This window comes from Cololabis saira, chromosome 15 (genome assembly GCF_033807715.1).
Source record: "Cololabis saira isolate AMF1-May2022 chromosome 15, fColSai1.1, whole genome shotgun sequence".
NCBI lineage: Eukaryota > Metazoa > Chordata > Actinopteri > Beloniformes > Belonidae > Cololabis > Cololabis saira.
Genome location: NC_084601.1, coordinates 43,815,517 through 43,842,317, shown reverse-complemented (window position 1 = coordinate 43,842,317; position 26,801 = coordinate 43,815,517). Strand labels below are relative to the sequence as shown.

Sequence of the window (26,801 nt, the reverse complement as noted above, 5' to 3'; positions counted from 1 at the left end):
CAAACGAAGGAACAATAGTACGAACGAACGAACGAACGAACGAACGAACGAACAATAGTACGAACGAATGAACGAACAAACGAACAAACGAACAAACAAAGGAACGAAGGAACGAACGAAGGAACAATAGTACGAACAAACGAACGAACAACAGTACGAACAAACGAAAGAACAAACGAACGAACGAACAATAGTACGAACGAACGAACGAACAATAGTACGAACGAACGAAAGAACGAACGAACAAACTCACGAACGAAAAATAGTACGAACGAACGAACGAACAACAGTACGAACAAACGAAAGAACAAACGAACGAACAAACAATAGTACGAACGAACGAACAATAGTACGAACGAACGAACAAACGAACAATAGTACGAACTAACAAACGAACGAACGAACAATAGTACGAACGAACAATAGTACGAACGAACGAACGAACAAACAAACAATAGTACGAACGAACGAACGAACGATAGTACGAACGAACGAACGAACGAACGAACAGGTGGTAACCATGGTAACCACCCACAGGATAGGTGGTAACCATGGTAACCATCTCCAGGATAGGATGCTAGTCTATCTGGATACTTCCCCTAGCAAAGTTAGCTAGGTAAAGCTAGGGACCCATTCATACACCTGGTGAAGTGAGGAAGCCGAGAGTGAAGCATCTTTCCCAAGGATGCACAAAGTGACACCAGTGCCAGGATTCAAACCCACGACCTTCAGATCATGAAGGCTGGATTCTGGTTCTGCGTTAAATCGACACAGAGCGTGTCGGCGTGCAGGTTGCGCCACGTCGCGCACCCCACGCCGCACGCCACGCCGTGCCTGACGTGCACCTCCCAAAAATTGTAACTACGCGTCGAAAGGTCGCAGACCAACGCAGACCGAGAGGCTGCGATTGGTTCGCTTGGTAGCAACGCATTTCCAGTTCCAGTTCGTGAAGCAGTCGTGAACTTTCAGTGCCCTTTTCTTCGTGTGTGTGTGATTTTTTTGGTTTTGGTTTTTTTGCACAATAGCTGTCCTTATCTCTTTGATTCACTGTGACCGGAAAAGTTGGATAAACCATTCAGGAAAAGATCGCACCCCCCCTAGCGCTCTGGGGGGAACAGCGAAATGGAGTGTTGGAGAAGTCCGAAGGTTCACGATGGCAACGGTGTAGGCTCTGCGTTGGTGCAGAGCCTACAACCCAGAGGTTAAAGTATATGAAGACTTTAGTGACTGAGTCATGTGACTAGCTCTGGCTGAATGAGTCAGCAGCTGACTTCTGGTTGCTACGACAACAAGAACCTCTCTTCAGAACCTTCCGGTTTGGCTGTGAGAAAAACCCAGATTTTGGCTTCTGACAAGGTCTCAAATAACTCTGATTTGTGATCAAACCGTAGCTCGTAGCAGAAAAACAAAAACATCGTGAGAGACACAGAACCCGGCAGATTCTGACAATTTTATTCAGACATTCCTTAAAATGAGTGAGTAAGCTCAGTGCGAAGGCGGAGTGAGATTCTTTTGAAGAAAACGTTTGATTACATTACAGCCAATGGGGACTGAGACAGGTATTGGTGTCGCTCTAGCCCACCCGTTTAAATGTTGTGCATACCCCGCCTGTCAAAGTCACATTTTATGAATCCCAACACCTATGTCTACATTCTGACCAAAAATTATTTGTCTCCTTTTTACGGTTTGGCCGTGAGCTGAAGTTACAAATAAAAATTCAGGTAATTTTTAACGGCATCCACACTCTACCACCCGACATTCTGCACTCAGGTTTGACGAAAAAGTGATTTCCAGTCCTCACTTGAGGGCTCATATTTTGAAAAGTGTACATCTTAGGAAAAAACTGTTTGGGGTTTTGGAGAGAAGAAATGTTTTCCTCCGTTTTGAAGTTTGAATGACATTTTTACGTGCAGGTATGAGAAAGTTAGGTGACTCAGAAAAAAGGTGAATTTTGGCTTTTTTTTTAACCTCCTCCCATCCACAGTGTGACATTCCGCGCCACACACATACATGGGAAAATCTCCCCATTAGTTTGGAAATCTGGAAATAGTTTTGCACTTCGTGCGAAAACTATTTGTTCGATCGCTCTGAAAATCCACAGGACTGTAGTTAAATTCAGGGCCTACAACTTTCTAAATCCGTTCGAAATTTTTCGAGTAACGGTGTGCGAGTGGTGAGGCCCCAAACTTCTCCCAATGCGTTCCGGATGGCGCCAAAAAGCGCACATTTTTGCACGTTGCGCAAAAACGTGCACGCCAATCGCTAATAAAAGTCATACCACTCGATTCCCGATTAGGGCGCACGTTTCTACGTTTTTACTTTTCACGTTTTCTCAAAGCTATGGGACTAGTTACGCACCAAAGTTTATAAGGAAGAATAAATAATAAGCCTGAGCAATATAGAGTTCCTCTGGCGCAGCCGTGGCACTAATGATAAAAAATCCAGTTTGAGTCGTTCGTTGGTGAATCCAGAGCAGATTTCGCAGGGAGGAGGTGATTTTATTGCAGATCTGCTCAGATTTATGGATGATTTGGTGAATCCGGAGCAGATTTCCAGCGAGGAGGTGATTTTATTGCAGATCTGCCCAGATTTATGGATGATTTGGTGAATCCGGAGCAGATTTCGCAGGGAGGAGGTGATTTTATTGCAGATCTGCTCAGATTTATGGATGGTTTGGTGAATCCGGAGCAGATTTCCAGCGAGGAGGTGATTTTATTGCAGATCTGCTCAGATTTATGGATGGTTTGGTGAATCCACAGCAGATTTCCAGTAGGAGGTGATTTTATTGCAGATCTGCTCAGATTTATGGATGGTTTGGTGAACGAGGCCCTTTGGGAGTTAAACCATCATTAAATTCATTAGTGCCAAACCATAAAGTCTTTATTAAAGTGAATATGTTTGACATACGAAGGTTCTGCAGCAGTAATGATCCTGATAACACACCGACCGACTGGGGGTTTATTAATACACGAATGGGTTTTATTAAAACACTGACTGGGGTTTTATTAATACTCTCGTTATCAGGGAAGTTCTGCTCTCGTTCCTGCAGCTGCTGCAGATGTTTGAGAGTGGAACCTTCAGCCGAAGCAGGACGTAAATCTGAGACTCTTTAATGAAAGAGTCATGAATATTCATGGTTAGCGGTAGAATAAACCACATTAGCAGCTGGAAATAGTTCCCTGGGGGAAGTAGAACGAAGGAGTGGCTTTAGTTCGGAAGTACAGAAGAGTATTAGGGCCGGGCAGGAGAAAAATAAAATAATTTAGAGAAGGAAGATTTTTTTCATTAGCCTATTAGTCTAGACGGATTTCAGAAAAAAGGCCTTTTATAAGAAGTAAGGAGCATTTATGGGTACAAGTCGGGAACCGGCCTACCTTACATATTTAAAGGTTGCTGAGTCCAAAAAAACTGGTACCCGAGTGAAATTTTGAGTTTTTGACCTTCTAATTTGCATATTAAAATGGCCGCCAAATTGCCCATCTCGCACAGTTATTAGACCATTCCCTCCTTTTTTTTTTGTAAGTAGGCAATCAAGATGAGGAATTTAAGTTTCTAGATCGATAGTCAAGGGTCAAACAAGGATATAGTGGAGGCTCAGTGCCTTTTTTATGTATATATATATGCCAAATACCAACTTTTAAGGTGAAATTAAGCATTATTTGTGTCATTTTTTAAGGCCGACATAAATATTAAATAAAAGTTACTCTGAAATCTTCCCTGTTGATATGACATATGATGTACACCATAGTATATGATAACAAATAATAATAATAATAATAATTTCAATTTATATAGCGCTTTTCACCTGAAACGACAGATCTCAGAGCGCTTTACAAAGAAGACTAAAAACAAGACTAAGAAACTAAGACAAAACCTAGCTGCTAAGATAAAAGTAAGATAAAAAGTTGTGGGCAGCAAAAAGATAAAAAAATAAATAAAAAAAAAATATTTGAATAAAAGGGGGTCAAGGAGAGTTCAGGGGAAAGCCTGCTTATAGAAGAGTGTTTTAAGGCCCGTTTTAAAGGACTCCACAGAAGGTGCATTCCTGAGGTCGTCAGGTAGAGAGTTCCATAGGCGTGGGGCAGAGGCAGAGAAGGAACGGTGTCCCATCGTCACGAGCCGTGGAGAGGGGACATGAGGGACAGTGGCGTGGCTGGAGCGAAGGGTGCGTGCTGGTTTATGGATAGTGATTAGATCACTTAGGTAGCTGGGGCTTTTTTGATGGATGGCTTTGAAGGTCAGGAGGAGGACCTTGAACTGGATCCTGTAGTGGACCGGGAGCCAGTGGAGTTCGGCCAGAACAGGGGTTATGTGTGCTGACTTTTTGGTACCGGTGAGCAATCTTGCAGCGCTGTTTTGAACCAGTTGGAGGCAGTGGATGGATTTTGCAGGTAGACCGGAGAGAAGTGCATTGCCATAGTCAATGCGTGAAAAGATGAAGGCGTTTACCAGCTTTTTTAAGTCATCTTTGGAGAGGGATGGCTTCAGTCGGGCTATATTTTTAAGGTGGAAGTAGGAGATCTTGCAGATGTGTTTTATGTGAGGTTGGAATGATAGGGAAGAGTCAAGCTCAACTCCAAGGTTGGTAACAACAGAGGAGAAGGAGATGGGCTGACCGTGGAGGGAGAGTGCAGCAGTGCTAGCATTGCTAGCATTGGCGAGTTGGTGGGAGGTACCGATCATGATGGCCTCCGTCTTGCTGCTGTTGAGTTGGAGGAAGTTGTTATTCATCCAGGAGCGGATGTCCTCCAGGCAGGTGTTGAGGGAGGAGACTGTTTTAGAGGGATTTGGATGGGTTTTGATATAGACCTGAGTGTCATCAGTGTAACAGTGGAAGTTGATTTTGTGTTGTCTGATGATGTAGCCAAGTGGAAGCAGATATATCAAAAACAGGATGGGGCCCAACACTGACCCCTGTGGCACACCACATGTCACCTCAGTGTCGTCAGACCTGGCACCTCCCAGGGAGACATGGTAGTAGCGGTTGGTCAGGTAGGAGGTGAACCACTTCAGTGCTGTGTCTGTGACCATGGAACCAAAGAAAAATATCCATTGCAAGTTGTCTGGGATTTCATGTTTTTTTTTTTTTTTTTTTGCAAATCAAGCATTTGTTCTCTAAATTCTCTAAAAACCCAGGTAAATAGGGAAAAATATTCAAAAAGAGACCACCATTAAACGTACCAAGTTGAATATTTAGATCAGTACATAGCATGGTCAGTCCCATCGCTGAGGACCCTTTGCCTCAGGTGAATTAACAGCAAAGAGGATCGTAACAGTTTCACACGCTTTGGTACCTACAGCCACCTACAGCCACCCATAGCCACTTATAGCCACCTGCAGCCACCTATAGCCACCTACAACCACCTATAGCCACCTGCATTCACCTATAGTCACCTGCAGCCACCTATAGCCACCTGCAACCACCTATAGCCACCTGCAACCACCTACAGCCACCTATAGCCACCTGCAACCACCTACAGCCACCTATAGTCACCTGCAACCACCTACAGCCACCTATAGTCACCTGCAGCCACCTATAGCCACCTATACCCACCTGCAGCCACCTGCAACCACCTACAGCCACCTATAGTCACCTGCAGCCACCTACAGCCACCTACAGCCACCTATAGCCACCTGCAACCACCTGCAGCCACCTATAGCCACCTATAGCCACCTATAGGCACCTGCAGCCACCTATAGGCACCTGCAGCCACCTATAGGCACCTGCAGCCACCTATAGCCACCTGCAACCACCTACATTCACCTATAGTCACCTGCAGCCACCTACATTCACCTATAGTCACCTGCAGCCACCTGCAACCACCTACAGCCACCTATAGTCACCTGCAGCCACCTATAGCCACCTGCAACCACCTACAGCCACCTGCAACCACCTACAACCACCTACAGCCACCTATAGTCACCTGCAGCCACCTATAGGCACCTGCAGGCACCTGCAGCCACCTGCAGGCACCTGCAGCCACCTGCAGGCACCTATAGGCACCTGCAGCCACCTATAGGCACCTGCAGCCACCTATAGGCACCTGCAGCCACCTATAGGCACCTGCAGCCACCTATAGGCACCTGCAGCCACCTAACGCCACCTATAGTCACATGCAGCCACCTACAGCCACCTATAGCAACCTGCAACCACCTACAGCCACCTACAGCCACCTATAGTCACATGCAGCCACCTAACGCCACCTATAGTCACATGCAGCCACCTACAGCCACCTATAGCAACCTGCAACCACCTACAGCCACCTACAGCCACCTATAGTCACATGCAGCCACCTATAGTCACATGCAGCCACCTACAGCCACCTATAGCCACCTGCAAACACCTACAGCCACCTGCAGCCACCTATAGCCACCTGCAACCACCTATAGCCACCTGCAGCCACCTATAGCCAAATGCCAAAAATCGGGGCTGTTATGCACTGCAATGTGTACATGTCAGAGTGATGACCAATGTCCTTGTTTAAATGTGGAGTTTTAGTCCTCAAGCATACCAATGCAATGGGTAACCAAAGAACTTGGAAAAGGACTGCAGAAAGAAATAATAATCAAAATGAAATTCCAAAGACAAATGGCACACAAGCAAACTAGAAAGGTATACAAACAATTTACCAAAACAAGTGACCTATGGAACTTACAGAAGAAGACAGATGAAAGCAAAGCAATTCAGCTAGAAACATGAAAGAAAATATACAGAAACAAGATGTGATCTGTAGAACTGTTCAAGGGAAGTTTCATGTTTTTTTTTCCCTATTCACTTAAATTTTTCGATGTTTGAATTAAGAGCATTATGCTTTGTTTGCATAAAAAAATGAATTCTCAGACAACTTGCAATGGTGTTTTTCTTAATTATTATGTAATATGGAATACATCACATATCATATACACACTGGGAACATTTAAGAGTGATATTGACTGAATATTCATGTCGGCCTTAACAATTACACAAATAATGCTTAATTTCACCTTAAAAGTTGGTATTTTGCATATATATATACATAAAAAGGCACTGAGCCTCCACTATATCCTTGCTCTGACCCTAGACTATAGATCTAGACACTTAATTCATCATCTTTGAATGCCTACTTACAAAAAAACTTGGGGAAAATGGTCCAACGACTGAGCAAGACAGGCAGTTTGGCGGCCATTTTGATATGCAAATTAGAAGGTCAAAAACTCAAAATTTTGCTTGGGTACCGTTTTTTTTGGATTCAGCACCCTTGAAATATGTAAAGTAGGCCGGTTCCCGACTTGTACCCATAAATGCTCCTTACATTCACTTTTTGGTACTTCCCGTCTAGTCTATATGCACTTGTTGAGAAAAAAAGTCGAAATGTTGAGAAAAAAGTCGAAATTTTGAGAAAAAAGTCAAAATGTTGAGCAAAAAAGTCAAAATGTTGAGCAAAAAAGTCAAAATGTTGAGAAAAAAAGTCAAAATGTTGAGAAAAAAAGTCAAAATGTTGAGAAAAAAAGTCAAAATGTTGAGAAAAAAAGTCAAAATGTTGAGAAAAAAAGTCGAAATGTTGAGAAAAAAGCCGAAATGTTGAGAAAAAAGTCGAAATGTCGAGAAAAAAGTCGAAATGTTGAGAAAAAAGTTGAAATGTCGAGAAAAAAGTCAAAATGTCGAGATTAATGTTGAAGTACAATTTTGAGAAAAAAGTCAAAATGTTGAGAAAAAAGTCGAAACGTTGAGAAAAAAAGTCAAAATGTTGAGAAAAAAGTCAAAATGTCGAAAAAAAAAAAAAAGTCAAAATGTTGAGAAAAAAGTCAAAATGTTGAAAAAAAAAAGTCGAAATTGTCAAGAAAAAAGTCAAAATGTCGAGAAAAAAGTTGAAATGTCGAGAAAAAAGTCAAAATGTCGAGATTAATGTTGAAATGTCGAGAAAAAAGTCAAAATGTCGAGATTAATGTTGAAATGTCGAGAAAAAAGTCAAAATGTCGAGAAAAAAGTTGAAATGTCGAGAAAAAAGTCAAAATGTCGAGAAAAAAGTTGAAATGTCGAGAAAAAAGTCAAAATGTCGAGATTAATGTTGAAATGTCGAGAAAAAAGTCAAAATGTCGAGATTAATGTTGAAGTACAATTTTGAGAAAAAAGACAAAATGTTGAGAAAAAAAGTCAAAATGTTGAGAAAAAAAGTCAAAATGTCGAAAAAAAAAAAAAGTCAAAATGTTGAGAAAAAAGTCAAAATGTTGAAAAAAAAAAGTCGAAATTGTCAAGAAAAAAGTCAAAATGTCGAGAAAAAAGTCAAAATGTCGAGAAAAAAGTCAAAATGTTGAGAAAAAAGTCGAAACGTCGAGAAAAAAAGTCGAAATGTCGAGAAAAAAGTCAAAATGTCAAGAAAAAAGTCGAAATGTCGAGAAAAAAAGTCGAAATGTCGAGAAAAAAGTCAAAATGTCAAGAAAAAAGTCGAAATGTCGAGAAAAAAGACAAAATGTTGAGAAAAAAAGTCAAAATGTTGAGAAAAAAAGTCAAAATGTCGAGAAAAAAAAAGTCGAAATGTCGAGAAAAAAGTCAAAATGTAAAAAAGAAGTCGAAATTGTCAAGAAAAAAGTCAAAATGTCAAGAAAAAAGTCAAAATGTCGAGATTAATGTTGAAGTACAATTTTGAGAAAAAAGTCAAAATGTTGAGAAAAAAGTCGAAATGTTGAGAAAAAAGTCGAAATGTCGAGAAAAAAGTTGAAATGTCGAGTTATTTACTGTTTAATTGTGTCTTCCCGCTTTTATTGTTGATGTAAAGCACTTTGAATTACCTTGTGCTGAATTGTGATATACAAATAAACTTTCCTTATTTATGGAGCAATTTTCACAGATAAAAATCACAAAATGCTTTTCAATAACAGACAGAAATCAGAAAGACAAGCTCTTAAACACAAAGCTCATAAAACACATAAAAACAGATTAAACCGGTACAATAAAGTAAAAAGGGGAGTAACATTAAAACAGTTGGCAGATTTAAATAAAAGTGTCTTGAGCTGGAGTTAAAACAGTGATGGGGAGTATTTTAAACCCCCGGGGGTTTATGGTAAATGTTTATTTGACCCAGTCAGTCGAGCTGCTGCTGCTGAATCCTGGGAGGTGAAGCTCTTTTATCGACTGATGGAAACAGAGTTGCAGAAATCAATACGGATGAGATGAAAGAAGGAATAAGGGAATGAGGGAATAAGGGAATGAGGGAATGAGGGAACGAGGGAACGAGGGAACGAGGGAACGAGGGAATGAGGGTCTCCCCGTCACCAGGAGAAACCCGGCCCTCAGTAAACTCACATCACGGAGCTGCTGACTGACTGCAGCCCTCAGTACTCATAGATCTAGCAAGAAATCGGAGTTATCGTTTTACTTTTTTTAATTGATTTAAAGACATTTTACTTTAGAGTAAACACTGTTAAAAAGCCCAGCACAGAACATCCAAGTGATCGCCGTCTGGCGCTTGAACCCGGAGACTGTTGGGGGGGGCTGATAAGAGGGAGGAGCCGAGGAAGGCGTTTGAATTGAGGGAATTGTGTGTGCTTATCAGAAAGTTTCTCTGTGAAGCGACGAGTCCGTCCGTGAACCTTCGCCCAGAGCTGCTCTCAACCAAATGTCCTTGATGTTATCAGGCGGCTCGTACAGTTCTGAGACAGGGATCAACAGGTGTTCGTGGGAGAGGGGAGGGTTAGTGGGGGCAGAGTCACCTTGTTTACATTCCACCAGGAAGATTGTGACCAGGAGCGGTCGGCCCAAGACCGCTCTGTCGAGGGCAGATTATAGCAATTATTATAATTATAGCAATATCAGCAATTATTTTGAAAACAGGCACCCTCAGTAATTTTCCGTCTGCCTTTCAGTCTCTGGTTCATCAGCGGCGATTCCAATCGGCGAATTGTGATCAATTCTGGCCAAGCTGAGCTCCCAACTTCTCCAGGTTGTTATCAATCTTGTTTATGAGCTCAAAGACGCCGCCAGCCTGCGATTCTGTTCGAGAATCCTATCCAGCTTACCGGCCTGCTCCCCAAACGTAAAAGTCAGAGTGTTGATCGCTTTGCTTGATCCTTCAGCCACGTCCGGCAGCTCTGAAAGAGCCAAAACGGCTGCCGACGACGTTTGTCGATACATCAGGAATCCCCCACCTCCTATCAAGAGGATGATCAAGAGAAATCCTGCTATCATAAATCCAATTATGAAGCATCTTCAACGTCCTCGACAGACAGAATCTTGAGACACAAAGGTTTCCAATGTTTCCAGGAGTCCATCATGTATCCAGCAAAGAATGTCCCATCGGGGCAGGAGGGCTCCCTTACCCCCTGACTTCTCGTCGCAAAAATGTGGTCAATTGTGCTGAGAGACCAGTTAATCAATTCCATAATTGTAATTTCGGAGGAGTGAAAAGAAGAGACTCTGAAGACGAGACAAGCAAGCAATATCGGGGTAGATAGATAAGGGAGAGGGAGCAGAAAAAGCGTCCGCCTTCGTCGAGAGCCGGAAGAAGAAGTGCTCCTTGACCTTCATCGCCCCTTCTTCTGATTGGTTGTCCCTTTTTTCTGCTATAATTTTTGAATGGTCTGGTATAAAGAGTCGTAGGTGGTGTCATCTGACATGGTTTTGATTCCTTGACCTTTATTGATGGAAATTGCACACGCGAGGGCCGTTCATCGCTGCTGGCAGCTGTAATTGTTTTTTGTGTTTTTGGTCCAATACAGCTCTTTCAACATTTTCTGCTCTTACCGGACGACCAGACTTACCGGACGATGGGCAGCTTGGTGAAGGGAACCGGAGGCAGCTTGAGTCCGTCGGGCAGCGTGATGATCTCCATCCCCCCCGGACACTTAGAGGTGTAGTTCTCCAGACTCTGGGTCACCTCCTTCTTCTCTGGAGAGAGAACCAGATACAGGAACATCAACACCAACCCTACATCCTCCGCCCCCCAGACACTTGGAGGTGTAGTTCTCCAGACTCTGGGTCACCTCCTTCTTCTCTGGAGAAAGAACCAGATACAGGAACATCAACCCTACATCCTCCACCCCCCAGACCAGGGGTCGGCAACCCGCGGCTCTTTAGCGCCGCCCTAGTGGCTCCTGGAGCTTTCTCAAAAATGTTTGACCTTTTTTTTTCCTTTGTTTTCTCTTTCTTTTTTTTTTTTTCCTTTTTTTCTTCTTTTTTTCTCTTTTTTTCCTTTTTTTCTTCTTTTTTTCTCTTTTTTTCCTTTTTTCTCTTCTTTCTCTTTTTTCTTTTTTTCTTCCTTTTTCCTTCCCTTTTTAATCTCGATATTCTGACTTTTTTCTCGACATTTCGACTTTTTTCTCGACATTTCGACTTTTTTCTCGACATTTTGACTTTTTCCTCGACAATTTCGACTTTTTTCTCGACAATTTCGACTTTTTTCTCGACAATTTCGACTTTTTCCTCGAGATGGTACTTCAACATTAATCTCGACATTTCCACTTTTTTCTCTAAATTTGGACTTTTTTCTGAACATTTCGCCATTTTTCTCGACATTTCGACTTTTTTTCTTCCTTTTTCCTTCCCTTTTTAATCTCAATATTTCTACTTTTTTCCTCGACATTTTGCCTTTTTTCTCGAAATTTTGACTTTTTTCTCTCAACATTTCGCCTTTTTTCTCGAAATTTTGACTTTTTTCTCAACATTTCGACTTTTTTCTCGACATTTCGCCTTTCGCCTTTCAAACACCAACGATCCTCCGGTTCCCCCAGGGCCGTATCTCTGAGGGTTAATGATGCGTGAGGTTTGTGGAGCGAGAGCTTCAGCCTTCCAGGGAAACTCCCAGCTTTATTGGATCATCAATACCTTTAGAGAGAGGACATTACTGCTCATTCAGCCGAGTAATCTGCTCTGGCTCTGCAGGTTCCAGCTGCGTCCGTCGATGGACAAGGTCATTAACGCTGAGACGCTACAGGGATCCAGAACGCTAACAGATACGGAGCTGGGAGGATCCATGAGACGCGTTTACGTGTTTACCCCCCAGTAGTGTAGTTTCGGTCAGCCTGTTTCAGTTCTAGTTTCAGTCTAGTCTTTGGGTCAAGCTATTGTAACCCACATGAAACAAGTGGTTACTAAACCTGTATATGTGATTTAGGGGTGTAATGTGATGAGGTATTGTGACACTGTGGCTGACGTGAAGCTCCAGCTTCCTCCTCCTGCAGGGGCCACACCTTGGAACTGGCTTCAACCACTTGAACCACGGGAATGCCATATGACGACGTAATTTACAACTTAGTAAGAGTCATGCCAAATGCCCGATAACGGCATCTGACTGTAAATTGCTTTTTGTCTCTCACTTGGCTTGTTTATTCCTGCCTTTTGTACTTTGAACTTACTGTATAAAAAGTAATGATTCCAACCACTCTGGGTCAGCACACCAACCCAGACCTGATCTGTGTAGGTCTGCTCACCGCCGGCTACTGAATAAAAGGTAACCCTTTCTTTTACAGTACAGTAATAACCAGGTAATACCATGGTAATATCACTGTAATTACCTAGTAGTACCTTGTATTTACAAGGTAATTACATGGTAACTACCGAGTAATTTATCCAGTAAGTACTAGGTAATTATTACGTATTTTCGTGTACCATGTAATTATGTGTATTTACCATGTAATTACATTGTAAATACCTGCGTAGGTCTGATCACCGCCGGCTTACTGAATAAAACTCACTACACCACAGCGGACTTCTGAACTGGATTTTATATTATTCTTCGACAAATGTCATGCTCGACCACAGAGTGGCGCACCCGTTTTGTATGTGTCTCAGGTCGCTCCCTCTCTTCCGGTTAAGACATCGACCTGAAAAACCTGTCCGAACAAACGAAAGAACTCCGGGAACCGAATCCTGTGTGTGAGAAAGCTAACGGAGGAGCTGCATCCGTCTGTCTCTCGTTGTGAACTCCGGTAAGCCGTCCATAACCACTGGCAGCTAGTAGGCTAACGACACAACGGCCTTGTTTAGATACTTTTCCTGAAACCAATTGGAGTTATGGCATTTATGTCTAATGTTTAAAACCACTGTGGTACAGATTGTATCATTGTAATTGACCTAGAATGTCTTACAAAAGATTACTAAAAGCGCTAGTGATATGCTAACGGCTCTCCAGTGTTCGCCTCCCTCCATCCCCCTCTGACCCCCCAGGGTCTGCTGTCTACACCCGTTTCCATGGTGGTCTCTGTAGTCCTGGTTCCATGGTGGTCTCTGTAGTCCTGGTTCCATGGTGGTCTCTGTAGTCCTGGTTCCATGGTGGTCTCTGTAGTCCTGGTTCCATGGTGGTCTCTGTAGTCCTGGTTCCATGGTGGTCTCTGTAGTCCTGGTTCCATGGTGGTCTCTGTAGTCCTGGTTCCATGGTGGTCTCTGTAGTCCTGGTTCCATGGTGGTCTCTGTAGTCCTGGTTCCATGGTGGTCTCTGTAGTCCTGGTTCCATGGTGGTCTCTGTAGTCCTGGTTCCATGGTGGTCTCTGTAGTCCTGGTTCCATGGTGGTCTCTGTAGTCCTGGTTCCATGGTGGTCTCTGTAGTCCTGGTTCCATGGTGGTCTCTGTAGTCCTGGTTCCATGGTGGTCTCTGTAGTCCACCTACTAACCAGTTACCAACATATGTAACTCTTAGTTCTCCAGCTAACGATCATACTTATATGTCTGCTCTTTTCTCTTATCTGCAACTCTTTTGGACAACATATCTGTGTCTCTATCTGTTCTTCATCCTCTCTTTTCCTGCTCTACCTGGTCCCCCCAGGAGGGTCCCCCCTTCTGATCCAGGTTTTGGTCCAGGTTTCTTCATGATCCGAGACAACTTGTGTCGTAACAGACGCTTTAAAAATAAAGCTGAATTGTTGGGACTAACGTTTAACATTCAGCTGGGTGAGGTTTCTGGGTCTGACAGATATTTTCCTTCTCTATTTATTTCCATTGTGTTTGTCGGAGCTTTGAACCGTCAGACTTTGAGGTAAATCTGCTGGAACATTCTCTCCTCAGAAGTCGACCACCTTGAACACTTTCCAGAGAATAAACCTTGTAGCTGAAAAACGCTGAGCCCAAACTGTTGGGAAATGGTTTCATAAACCTGCCACAGCTGCTCTGAGGCTACTGCTTATATCTTTCCCTCCTGGCACCACGTTACACCCTTGGATTCTCCAAAAACCAATGATCCTTGGGTTTTCTGCAGGTTTTCACACCTGTCGATTATCAATCAATGATCTAGTGAATCTCACGTGTTATTGAGATTCTTTTTACCTGATTTTAGACAGATTTCTGGGGGAAACTTCAAACCTGTGTGTTTTCCCTCGTGATGCTGATTATTCTGGGATGCTGATTATTCTGATGCTGGTTATTCTGATGCTGATTATTCTGGGATGCTGATTATTCTGATGCTGATTATTCTGGGATGCTGATTATTCTGATGCTGGTTATTCTGATGCTGATTATTCTGATGCTGATTATTCTGATGCTGATTATTCTGGGATGCTGATTATTCTGATGCTGGTTATTCTGATGCTGATTATTCTGGGATGCTGATTATTCTGATGCTGATTATTCTGATGCTGATTATTCTGGGATGCTGATTATTCTGGGATGCTGATTATTCTGGGATGCTGATTATTCTGGGATGCTGATTATTCTGGGATGCTGATTATTCTGATGCTGATTATTCTGATGCTGATTATTCTGGGATGCTGATTATTCTGATGCTGATTATTCTGATGCTGATTATTCTGATGCTGGTTATTCTGGGATGCTGATTATTCTGATGCTGATTATTCTGATGCTGATTATTCTGGGATGCTGATTATTCTGATGCTGATTATTCTGATGCTGGTTATTCTGGGATGCTGATTATTCTGATGCTGATTATTCTGGGATGCTGATTATTCTGATGCTGGTTATTCTGATGCTGATTATTCTGATGCTGATTATTCTGGGATGCTGATTATTCTGATGCTGGTTATTCTGATGCTGATTATTCTGGGATGCTGGTTATTCTGATGCTGGTTATTCTGATGCTGATTATTCTGGGATGCTGATTATTCTGATGCTGATTATTCTGATGCTGATTATTCTGATGCTGATTATTCTGATGCTGATTATTCTGATGCTGATTATTCTGATGCTGATTATTCTGGGATGCTGATTATTCTGATGCTGGTTATTCTGGGATGCTGATTATTCTGATGCTGATTATTCTGATGCTGGTTATTCTGGGATGCTGATTATTCTGATGCTGATTATTCTGGGATGCTGATTATTCTGATGCTGATTATTCTGGGATGCTGATTATTCTGATGCTGATTATTCTGGGATGCTGATTATTCTGGGATGCTGATTATTCTGATGCTGATTATTCTGGGATGCTCATTATTCTGGGATGCTGATTATTCTGATGCTGATTATTCTGGGATGCTGATTATTCTGATGCTGATTATTCTGATGCTGATTATTCTGATGCTGATTATTCTGGGATGCTGATTATTCTGATGCTGATTATTCTGGGATGCTGATTATTCTGATGCTGGTTATTCTGATGCTGATTATTCTGGGATGCTGATTATTCTGATGCTGATTATTCTGGGATGTTGATTATTCTGGGATGCTGATTATTCTGGGATGCTGATTATTCTGGGATGCTGATTATTCTGGGATGCTGATTATTCTGATGCTGATTATTCTGATGCTGATTATTCTGGGATGCTGATTATTCTGGGATGCTGATTATTCTGGGATGCTGATTATTCTGATGCTGGTTATTCTGATGCTGATTATTCTGATGCTGATTATTCTGGGATGCTGATTATTCTGATGCTGGTTATTCTGATGCTGGTTATTCTGGGATGCTGATTATTCTGGGATGCTGATTATTCTGGGATGCTGATTATTCTGATGCTGATTATTCTGATGCTGATTATTCTGGGATGCTGATTATTCTGATGCTGATTATTCTGGGATGTTGATTATTCTGGGAAGCTGATTATTCTGGGATGCTGATTATTCTGGGATGCTGATTATTCTGATGCTGATTATTCTGGGATGCTGATTATTCTGATGCTGATTATTCTGGGATGCTGATTATTCTGGGATGCTGATTATTCTGATGCTGATTATTCTGGGATGCTGATTATTCTGATGCTGATTATTCTGGGATGCTGATTATTCTGATGCTGATTATTCTGATGCTGATTATTCTGGGATGCTGATTATTCTGGGATGCTGATTATTCTGGGATGCTGATAATTCTGATGCTGATTATTCTGGGATGCTGATTATTCTGGGATGCTGATTATTCTGATGCTGATTATTCTGGGATGCTGATTATTCTGGGATGCTGATTATTCTGATGCTGATTATTCTGGGATGCTGATTATTCTGGGGTGCTGATTATTCTGGGATGCTGATTATTCTGGGATGCTGATTATTCTGATGCTGATTATTCTGGGATGCTGATTATTCTGGGATGCTGATTATTCTGATGCTGATTATTCTGATGCTGATTATTCTGGGATGCTGATTATTCTGATGCTGATTATTCTGATGCTGATTATTCTGATGCTGATTATTCTGGGATGCTGATTATTCTGATGCTGATTATTCTGGAATGCTGATTATACTGATGCTGATTATTCTGATGCTGATTATTCTGATTATTCTGATGCTGATTATTCTGATGCTGATTATTCTGGGATGCTGATTATTCTGATGCTGATTATTATGGGGTACTGATTATTCTGGGATGCTGATTATTCTGATGCTGATTATTCTGATGCTGATTATTCTGGGATGCTGATTATTCTGATGCTGATTATTCTGGGATGCTGATTATTCTGATGCTGATTATTCTGATGCTGATTATTCTGATGCTGATTATTCTGATGCTGATTATTCTGGGGTGCTGAATATTCTGTGATGCTGATTATTCTGATGCTGATTATTCTGGGATGCTGATTATTCTGATGCTGATTATTCTGGGATGCTGATTATTCTGATGCTGATTATTCTGATGCTGATTATTCTGATGCTGATTATTCTGATGCTGATTATTCTGATGCTGATTATTCTGGGGTGCTGATTATTCTGATGCTGATTATTCTGGGATGCTGATTATTCTGGGATGCTGATTATTCTGATGCTGATTATTCTGATGCTGATTATTCTGATGCTGATTATTCTGATGCTGATTATTCTGGAATGCTGATTATACTGATGCTGATTATTCTGATGCTGATTATTCTGATTATTCTGATGCTGATTATTCTGATGCTGATCATTCAATTCAATTCAATTCAATTCAATTTTATTTATATAGCGTCTAATACAACAGATGTTGTCTCTAGACGCTTTCCAGAGATCCAGAACATGAACATGAACATAAACATAAACATAAACATAAACCCCCGAGCAATTATTATATAAACAATGGCAGGTAAAAACTCCCTTAGTGGGAGAAAAGCCTTAAGCCAAACAGTGGCAAGGAAAAACTCCCCTTTAGGAGGGAAGAAACCTTGAGCAGGACCTGGATCATAAGGGGGGACCCTCCTGCCGAAGGCCAGACTGGGGGAGTCAGGGACGTCGACAGCACACAGCAGGCAGGTGGAAGCAGCAGCGGGATGACCAGAGGTGGGGGGGGGGGGGCGTCAGCAGCACACAACAGTCATGTGGAAGCAGCAGCGGGATGACCAGAGGGGGGGGGGGGGCGTCAGCAGCACACAACAGTCATGTGGAAGCAGCAGCGGGATGACCAGAGGGGGGGGGGGTGCAGGCAGGCGGAGGCAGCAACAGCAGACATTCTGGGATGCTGATTATTCTGATGCTGATTATTCTGATGCTGATTATTCTGATGCTGATTATTCTGGGATGCTGATTATTCCGATGCTGATTATTCTGGGATGCTGATTATTCTGGGATGCTGATTATTCTGGGATGCTGATTATTCTGGGATGCTGATTATTCTGATGCTGATTATTCTGGGATGCTGATTATTCTGGGATGCTGATTATTCTGGGATGCTGATTATTCTGATGCTGATTATTCTGATGCTGATTATTCTGGGATGCTGATTATTCTGGGGTGCTGATTATTCTGGGATGCTGATTATTCTGGGATGCTGATTATTCTGGGATGCTGATTATTCTGATGCTGATTATTCTGGGATGCTGATTATTCTGATGCTGATTATTCTGATGCTGATTATTCTGGGATGCTGATTATTCTGATGCTGATTATTCTGGGATGCTGATTATTCTGGGATGCTGATTATTCTGATGCTGATTATTCTGATTATTCTGATGCTGATTATTCTGATGCTGATTATTCTGGGATGCTTATTATTCTGATGCTGATTATTCTGGGGTGCTGATTATTCTGGGATGCTGATTATTCTGATGCTGATTATTCTGGGATGCTGATTATTCTGGGATGCTGATTATTCTGATGCTGATTATTCTGGGATGCTGATTATTCTGATGCTGATTATTCTGATGCTGATTATTCTGGGATGCTGATTATTCTGGGATGCTGATTATTCTGATGCTGATTATTCTGGGATGCTGATTATTCTGGGATGCTGATTATTCTGATGCTGATTATTCTGGGATGCTGATTATTCTGGGATGCTGATTACTCTGGGATGCTGATTATTCTGATGCTGATTATTCTGGGATGCTGGTTATTCTGATGCTGATTATTTTGGGATGCTGATTATTCTGATGCTGATTATTCTGGGATGCTGATTATTCTGATGCTGATTATTCTGGGATGCTGGTTATTCTGATGCTGATTATTCTGGGATGCTGGTTATTCTGATGCTGATTATTCTGGGATGCTGATTATTCTGGGATGCTGATTATTCTGATGCTGATTATTCTGGGATGCTGATTATTCTGATGCTGATTATTCTGGGATGCTGATTATTCTGGGATGCTGATTATTCTGGGATGCTGATTATTATGATGCTGATTATTCTGGGATGCTGATTATTCTGATGCTGATTATTCTGATGCTGATTATTCTGGGATGCTGATTATTCTGATGCTGATTATTCTGGGATGCTGATTATTCTGATGCTGATTATTCTGATGCTGATTATTATGATGCTGATTATTCTGGGATGCTGATTATTCTGGGATGCTGATTATTCTGGGATGCTGATTATTCTGGGATGCTGATTATTCTGATGCTGATTATTCTGGGATGCTGATTATTCTGGGATGCTGATTATTCTGGGATGCTGATTATTCTGGGATGCTGATTATTCTGGGATGCTGATTATTATGATGCTGATTATTCTGGGATGCTGATTATTCTGATGCTGATTATTCTGGGATGCTGATTATTCTGGGATGCTGATTATTCTGATGCTGATTATTCTGATGCTGATTATTCTGATGCTGATTATTCTGGGATGCTGATTATTCTGGGATGCTGATTATTCTGGGATGCTGATTATTCTGATGCTGATTATTCTGGGATGCTGATTATTCTGGGATGCTGATTATTCTGGGATGCTGATTATTCTGGGATGCTGATTATTCTGGGATGCTGATTATTCTGATGCTGATTATTCTGGGATGCTGATTATTCTGGGATGCTGATTATTCTGGGATGCTGATTATTATGGGGTGCTGATTATTCTGATGCTGATTATTCTGATGCTGATTATTCTGATGCTGATTATTCTGGGATGCTGATTATTCTGGTGCTGATTATTCTGATGCTGATTATTCTGATGCTGATTATTCTGATGCTGATTATTCTGATGCTGATTATTCTGGGATGCTGATTATTCTGATGCTGATTATTCTGGGATGCTGATTATTCTGATGCTGATTATTCTGGGATGCTGGTTATTCTGATGCTGGTTATTCTGGGATGCTGATAATTCTGGGATGCTGATTATTCTGGGATGCTGATTATTCTGATGCTGATTATTCTGATGCTGATTATTCTGGGATGCTGATTATTCTGATGCTGATTATTCTGGGATGCTGATTATTCTGATGCTGATTATTCTGATGCTGATTATGCTGATGCTGATTATTCTGGGATGCTGATTATTCTGGGATGCTGATTATTATGATGCTGATTATTCTGGGATGCTGATTATTCTGATGCTGATTATTCTGATGCTGATTATTCTGGGATGCTGATTATTCTGGGATGCTGATTATTCTGGGATGCTGATTATTCTGGGATGCTGATTATTCTGATGCTGATTATTCTGGGATGCTGATTATTCTGGGATGCTGATTATTCTGGGATGCTGATTATTCTGGGATGCTGATAATTCTGGGATGCTGATTATTCTGGGATGCTGATTATTCTGATGCTGATTATTCTGATGCTGATTATTCTGGGATGCTGATTATTCTGGGATGCTGATTATTCTGGGATGCTGATTATTCTGATGCTGATTATTCTGATGCTGATTATTCTGATGCTGATTATTCTGGGATGCTGATTATTCTGATGCTGATTATTCTGGGATGCTGATTATTCTGATGCTGATTATTCTGGGATGCTGGTTATTCTGATGCTGATTATTCTGGGATGCTGATAATTCTGGGATGCTGATTATTCTGATGCTGATTATTCTGATGCTGATTATTCTGGGATGCTGATTATTCTGATGCTGATTATTCTGATGCTGATTATGCTGATGCTGATTATTCTGGGATGCTGATTATGCTGATGCTGATTATTCTGGGGTGCTGATTATTCTGGGGTGCTGATTATTCTGGGATGCTGATTATTCTGATGCTGATTATGTTGATGCTGATTATGTTGATGCTGATTATTCTGGGATGCTGATTATTCTGATGCTGATTATTCTGATGCCGATTATTCTGATGCAGATTATTCTGATGCAGATTATTCTGATGCAGATTATTCTGATGCTGATTATTCTGATGCTGATTATTCTGGGATGCTGATTATTCTGTGATGCTGATAATTCTGATGCTGATTATTCTGTGATGCTGATTATTCTGATGCTGATTATTCTGGGATGCTGATTAATCTGGGATGCTGATTATTCTGATGCTGATTATTCTGGGGTGCTGATTATTCTGATGCTGATTATTCTGGGATGCTGATTATTCTGATGCTGATTATTCTGATGCTGATTATTCTGGGATGCTGATTATTCTGATGCTGATTATTCTGGGATGCTGATTAATCTGGGATGCTGATTATTCTGATGCTGATTATTCTGGGATGCTGATTATTCTGATGCTGATTATTCTGATGCTGATTAATCTGGGATGCTGATTATTCTGGGATGCTGATTATTCTGGGATGCTGATTATTCTGGGATGCTGATTATTCTGATGCTGATTATTCTGATGCTGATTAATCTGGGATGCTGATTATTCTGGGATGCTGATTATTCTGGGATGCTGATTATTCTGGGATGCTGATTATTCTTTTTTATATTTTTATTTTTTATTTTTGTTATTTTTTCATATTTTTATTTTTTATTCTTTTATTGACCTACGGTCAATAAAAATAATGATTCTGCCTCCCAGAGCTTTTCTGAGAGAGATTTCTCCCCAAATAAACTGGAAGCAGGACCAGAATGGCCTTAGAAATAAAGATAAAGTCTGTGGGTGGCTGTGGGTCCAAACCTTTGTGATGTCCTGCAGGTCTGCAGGTCTGTAGGTCTGGACCTGGTCCCTGAGACCAGGTCCAGACCTGCAGGTGGTCTACTGGGCCTGATCCCTGGGTCCCCCACGATGCTGATCAGGCAGCAGTTCTTCCTCCCAGACCCCAGCAGAACAAACCTCCCTCAGCCTCTGTTTGTGTGTTGAGGCTGAACTAATATCTGCAGTGTTTATCTCAGCCTAAGCAAAGCTGCAGACGATTCTGTTACTGTTTAATATTTCAGAAGCTCTCGCCTCGCCCCCACTGTCCTCTCCTGCAAACAAACACGACCCCACGTCCTCTCCTGCAAACAAACACGGATCGTTGGTAAACCTGGTCCTGCTGCTGCTCAGGGTTTTACTGTGGTGGATGAAGCCGTGGCTGCAGCCGGGTGAGGGTGAGAGGGTGAGAGGGTGAGAGGGTGATGGTTCAGGTAAGAGGGTGATGGTTCTGACTAGGTATGTCCTGATACCACTTTTTCCACACCGAGTACCAGTATTTTAATTTGTGTACTTGCCGATACAGAGTCCCGATACGATACTTCTACCACAAAAATAACTAGGCTAAAAACGCAATGATTTGGAAGAGGAAAGGTTTTATTTGTAACAGATAAATTCAATAAAAATAAATAAAATGAGTAAAATAACTACTTTGGCGACTCCACCGTAGCATTGACGGGTGTACGGATAAAGCTGGTTAGAGGCCCGGGAACTGAGGCATCCCAAATCACTCACGTAGAAATGTAAAACTGGTTTGATTTACCGCACCATCGGCACAGATTACTTTTGTAATCCTGTATTTGACCCGGCCTTTGTACGTTTTGACCGTATAGAAACGTAATTCTTGCCATTGTAAGAATGAGATGAACCTGCTGGATCTACTGCCCTTACTGACTAACAACTGCTGCTTTCTATTACTTTCTTATCATTAGGGCCCGGGCACCTTCAGTGCGAAGGCCCTATTGTACATATCTGTAGGAATTTTATTTTTTTAGGGCCCGAGAACTTGCAGTGCGAAGGCCCTATTGTATTTGCAGGAATTTTTATTATTATTATTATTATTATTATTATTATTTTTCTTCTGACAAAGTGATGGCCTTTTTGCCCCCCTAAACGTGCCCAAAAAGTCACCAAATTTTGCACCCAAGTCAGGCCTGGCGAAAAATTTGATATTTAATGGTTTGCATTAATGGGCGTGGCAAAATGGCTCAACAGCGCCCCCTTGAAAACTTTGTGCCTCAAGCCCCACGATACGGTTTGACGTACATGCACGAAAATCGGTACACACCTGTATCATGGGACAACTTAAAGAAAAGTCTCTTGCCGTCATGCCCGAAACCGAACAGGAAGTCGGCCATTTTGAATTAATCGTGTCACTTTGGCGCAATTTATGCCATTCCTTCGGCAGTTAATTCAGCCCGAACCGTAACGTGCAGCCAGGTGTGTTATACGGGGCGGCAGTAGCTCAGGTGGCAGAGCGGGTCGTCCAATGATCGGAAGGTCGGCGGTTCGAATCCCGCTCTCTCCCAGTTTGCTGTCGTAGTGTCCTTGGGCAAGACACCTTACCCACCTTGCCCCGTGTGAATGTGTATGAATGTGTATGAATGTTGGTGGTGGTCGGAGGGGCCGTTTGGCGCGATATGGCAGCCACGCTTCTGTCAGTCTGCCCCAGGGCAGCTGTGGCTACAAGTTGTAGCTTACCACCACCAGAGAGAATGTGTATGAATGAATAATGATCTCTGTAAAGCGCTCTGGGTGCCTTGAAGGGCGCTATATAAATCCAAGTCATTATTATTATTATTATTATACATCAAAATGTGCGTCTCCCTCCTGCGACCACACGCATTACTTTTCTCTTTCAAAAGCGTTACCGTGGCGACGCTAGACGCCAAAAAGCGCGCCCACCCTTCATCTGGTTGGTTCAGACAGAAAAAACTTTGCGCCTCAAGCCCCATAATACGGTTTGACGTACATGAACGAAAATTGGTACACTCCTGTATCATGTCGCAACTAAAAGAAAAGTCTCTTGGCGCCATGGCCGAAACCGAACAGGAAGTCGGCCATTTTGAACATTCTGAATTAATTGCGTAATTTTGGAGCAATATATGCCATTCTTCGAGAGTTAATTCAGCCCGAACCGTATCGTGAACCCAGATGTGTTATACATCAAAATGTGCGTCTCCATCCTGCGACTACACGCATTACTTTTCTCTTTCGAAAGTGTTACCGTGGCGACGCTAGACGCCAACAAGCGCACCCCCCCTTCATCTGATTGGTCCATATTTGATAGTTCCCCAAAAGGCACCAAATTTGGCATGCAAGCCAGGCCTGGTGATAAATTTGATATTTCATGGTTTGCATTAATGGGCGTGGCAAAATGGCTCAACAGCACCCCCCGGAAAACTTTGTGCCTCAAGCCCCACAATACGGTTTGACGTACATGCACGAAAATCGCTACACACCTGTATCATGTCACAACTAAAAGAAAAGTCTCTTGGAGCCATGGCCAAAACCGAACAGAATGTCGGCCATTTTGAATAAATTGTGTCATTTTGGCGAAATTTATGCCATTCCTTCGAGAGTTAATTCAGCCCGAACCGTATCGTGCACCCAGGTGTGTTATACATCAAAATGTGCGTCTACATCCTGCGACACCACGCATTACTTTTCTCTTTCAAAAGTGTTACCGTGGCGACGCTAGACGCCAAAAGGCGCGCCCCCCCTTCATGTGATTGGTCCATATTTGATAGTTCTCCAAAAGTCACCAAATTTTGCATGCAAGCCAGGCCTGGTGATACATTTTATATTTCATGGTTTGCATTAATGGGCGTGGCCTAACGGCTCAACAGCGCCACCTTGAATACTTTTCTCTGCCATAACTTTTGAATGGTTTGACATAGAGAGTCGTGGGTGGTGTCATCAGATTCTGTATGGAATCCTTGACCTTCATTGGCCTGAATTAGCCCCGCCCCTTCTTCTGATTGGTTGTCCCTTTTTTCTGCTATAAACTTTGAATGGTTTGACATAGGAAGTCGTAGGTGGTGTCAAAGGACTCTGCAATGAGTCCTTGAGCTTCTTTGGCCTGAATTAGCCCCGCCCCTTCTTCTGATTGGTTGTCCCTTTTTTATAATAAAATCGCCACGAGCCGCCAGTCGCTCTCGCGCTGACTCCCGCTTCCTGATTCAAACTTCTGCCGGCCCCGCCCCCCGACCAATCGGTGGCGAGTAGGGTGATGACGGCCCCGCCTCCCGACCAATCAGTGGCGCGGAGGGTGATGACGGCCCCGCCCCCCGACCAATCGGTGGCGAGTAGGGTGATGACGGCCCCGCCTCCCGACCAATCGGTGGCGAGTAGGGTGATGACGGCCCCGCCTCCCGACCAATCGGTGGCGAGTAGGGTGATGACGGCCCCGCCCCCCGACCAATCAGCTCCCTGTAATGTGGTGACGTCAGAAATATTCCCAGCTCAGCCCGGTTACAACCTTGGCAGAATGGTTACAGAAAAAGTAATAATTAAAATAGTAGGGTTTTACTAATATTTATAACTTACAAATATTTAAAAAAATTAGAAAAAACAGCTCCAGACTTACATTACTAAATATCGATATGTTGGTCTCTCCTAACTCAGTAGGTCAAATGAAATGAGAAGCTGAGTCTTAGCTCAGCCAGAGCGTTCCCGTCTTTGGAGTCAGAGATCAGAGTTCGATTCCTGCAGTATCCAGACTTTTTTGTCAGCAATTTTTTTTTTCTACATCAATATGTGCGTCCCTGTCCTGCAACGACGCTTTACACATTACTTTTCTCATTTAAAAGCGTTACCGCGACAACGCTAGACACCAAAAAGTGCGCCCACCCTTCATCTGATTGGTTCAGAGGGAAAAAACTTTGAGCCTCAAGCCCCATAATACGGTTTGACGTACATGAACGAAAATCGGTACACACCTGTATCATGTCGCAACTTAAAGAAAAGTCTCTTGGCGCCATGGCCGAAATTGAACAGGAAGTCGGCCATTTTGAATTAATTGTGTAATTTTGGCGCAATTAATGCCATTCCTTCGGCAATTAATACGGCCCGAACCGTAACGTGCATCCAGGTGACTTATACTTCAAAATGTGCGTCTCCATCTTGCGACTACGCGCATTACTTTTCTCTTTCAAAAGTGTTACCGTGGCGATGCTAGACGCCAAAAAGCGTGCCCCCTTAATCTGATTGGTCCATATTTTATAGTTCTCCAAAAGTCACCAAATTTTGCATGCAAGCCAGGCCTGGTGATAAATTTGATATTTCATGGTTTGCATTAATGGGCGTGGCAAAATGGCTCAACAGCACCCCCCGGAAAACTTTTCTCTGCCATAACTTTTGAATGGTTTGACATAAAGAGTCATGGGTGGTGTCATGGGACTCGGTATTGAGTCCTTGACCATAATTGGTGAAAATTAGCCCCGCCCCTTCTTTTGATTGGTTGTCCCTATTTCCTGCTATAACTTTTGAATGGTTTGACATGGAGAGTCGTGGGTGGTGTCATCAGACTCTGTATGGAGTCCTTGACCTTCATTGGCCTGAATTAGCCCCGCCCCTTCTTGTGATTGGTTGTCCCTTTTTTCTGCTATAACTTTTGAATGGTTTGACATAGGAAGTCGTGGGTGGTGTCATTTCTGATATGCTTATGGGGGGCGGCGGCCGTGAGTGCGAGGGCCCGTTCATCGCTGCTTGCAGCTTTAATTTTTTCTTTCTTTCTTCTGACAAAAGGAGGGCCTTTTTTCCCCCTAAACATGCCCAAAAAGTCACCAAATTTATCACCAATCCAGGCCTGGTGATAAATGTGATATTTAATGGTTTACATTAATGGGCGTGGCCTAACGGCTCAACAGCGCCCCCTAGAAAACTTTGCCTCAAGCCCCACAATACGGTTTGACGTACATGCACGAAAATCGCTACACACCTGTATCATGTCACAACTTAAAGAAAAGTCTCTTGGCGACATGGCCAAAACCAAACAGGAAGTCGGCCATTTTGAATTAATCGTGTGACTTTGGCGCAATTTATGCCATTCCTTCGGCAATTAATTCAGCCCGAACCGCAACGTGCACCCAGGTGTGTTATACATCAAAATATGCGTCTCCATCCTGCGACAACACGCATTACTTTTCTCTTTCAAAAGCGTTACCGTGGCGACG

At 42.5% G+C, this 26,801-nt stretch overlaps 1 protein-coding gene across 1 annotated transcript in view; it reads right to left on the bottom strand.

The window, feature by feature from the left end:
* The window catches only part of trappc9 (trafficking protein particle complex subunit 9), a 242,784-nt gene that overhangs the window by 184,322 nt on the left and 31,661 nt on the right, over window positions 1-26,801 (bottom strand). The window contains exon 11 of the mRNA XM_061742257.1: window positions 10,738-10,864. Coding sequence (XP_061598241.1) covers window positions 10,738-10,864 — 127 coding nt within the window. The remainder of the gene's footprint in view (window positions 1-10,737; window positions 10,865-26,801) is intronic.